Below are 1717 nucleotides of genomic sequence, written 5' to 3'. Positions count from 1 at the left end.
ATATGACATTAAAGATTTTGAGTGCTCTATGTGTAAATATGATAATCTAGGTGCGAGATGTGTAGATATACTAGAATTCTGTGATAGGTACTTAAATAGCATGCGAGTAAACCATTGAATCTAATGCAGGCTCGTCCGTTATTCAAAGATCGTCGGAAGTTTCCGAAGATGGCGGATCCTTTACTGCAGGGCTGTTATCCCATGAGGGGCCTCTACCAAGCTCTCGCGGTTGCTGCCATGTGTTTGCAGGAACAAGCAGCAACTCGACCTTTAATAGGTGATGTCGTCACTGCTCTCTCATACTTAGCTTCACAAACTTGTGATCCAAATGCAACACTACCCCAAACCAGTAGGACATGTCTTTCTTCCCCAAGGGGCAGAGAAGAAGCCAAAAACCTCATCGTTGGTTTGGAAACTAAGCACTCTACAGATTTACCACAGAGTGATTCAGGAAGGAAGTTGGGCTTAGAGGAACTTGAGAGGCAGGACTCAGCTAGTTACAGCCTAGGCCATTCGGGAAAAACTCCTAAGGCTCTCGATCGAGATCCTGATCGAGAGCGCGCCATTGCAGAAGCCAAGGTATGGGGAGGGAATTGGAGGGAGAGAAAGAAATGAAATGGGATGGGGAATTTTGATAGTACATGTGAAGATGAAGGTATAGTGGCATCCAAGCTTTAGCAGTTTCTCTTCCTCTTTCTCTTCAACTGCAGCTTATAGTCCTCTCTCATGTGAATAAAAATTGTTTACTTGTGCCAAATTCATCATTCTTCTTCTCTTGGAATTTTTGAGATCAGATGAGATCAGATCCAATCTTTCTGTTGAATGTGGCATTTGAATGGATCTGGTGTCCATTTGAATGAGCTGCTTGTCAGTCAGGCTTTGGAAGCCAATGCTGAAGATGAGAGGGTCTCATTTTTTGGTGTATAATTACTTGGGTACATTTAGCTCAAAATTAAGACTTGTAACTTTGAATTTCAAAGCTTTGGTGAAGCCTACAGTATAAGAGAATGGTTGTCATGATTTTGGTTAGTGTCCTCTCTAGCCTACAGTATAAGAGAATGGTTGTCATGATTTTGTGTCCTCTGCTTCATATTTTGCTTTGGGAGAATGATATAAAATAGTGAATTCTTTTTATTTATTTTTGCCGAGTGTGAATGAATTTTTTGATTGGATTTTAGAGATATTGAGAGAGTTGAAGATTAATTTTGATTTGTAAATTTATCTAATTAAATGATGGAAAGTAGGTAATCACCCATAGCTGATTTAGTATTGCTATTTATTTGTAGCAGTAGAAAAATGTTAAAATGGATCTATTCTGATGGTTGTGTTATTTAGTCGACAATTAACGTAAAATTTGTCAAAAAATCATGACATTAATCGTCTAAATCCTTGTGTAAATGCTAGAGCTTCCCCTGAAAGTGACGCTTAGTAAGACCCGAATATATGTGTAAGGGTTATTACACTAGCGACTAGGGTAGTGCTAGATAAGCAAGAGTTTTCATAATTAAAAATTTTAAAAATAAAATATTCAAGATAAATTAAAAGTTAGGAATAAAAAATCCCAACTTTAAAATGAGCATTTTCTTACTGCTCTTACTTTCGTGCATGACCTTCGGGCGGATTTAAAACGTGCTGCATTGTATGACTATCACCCAAATCATCCTTAATAGAGCCTTCAAATTTAAATTTAATTGCAAATTAATGCATCATATTGCAT

At 37.7% G+C, this 1717-nt stretch overlaps 1 protein-coding gene across 1 annotated transcript in view; it reads left to right on the top strand.

Annotated features, from left to right (window-relative positions):
* Positions 1-1024, top strand: part of LOC110024789 (serine/threonine-protein kinase PBL27-like) — a 19514-nt gene extending 18490 nt beyond the window's left edge. Inside the window, exon 6 of the mRNA XM_020724946.1 lies at positions 100-1024. Coding sequence (XP_020580605.1) covers positions 100-615 — 516 coding nt within the window. The 3' untranslated portion in view covers positions 616-1024. The remainder of the gene's footprint in view (positions 1-99) is intronic.
* The last annotated feature ends 693 nt before the right edge of the window (positions 1025-1717 follow it).

Source organism: Phalaenopsis equestris, unplaced genomic scaffold (genome assembly GCF_001263595.1).
Source record: "Phalaenopsis equestris unplaced genomic scaffold, ASM126359v1 Scaffold000276, whole genome shotgun sequence".
Classification (NCBI taxonomy): domain Eukaryota; kingdom Viridiplantae; phylum Streptophyta; class Magnoliopsida; order Asparagales; family Orchidaceae; genus Phalaenopsis; species Phalaenopsis equestris.
The sequence above is the reverse complement of the archived record's forward strand: the minus strand, read 5'-3'. Positions and strand labels throughout refer to the sequence as shown.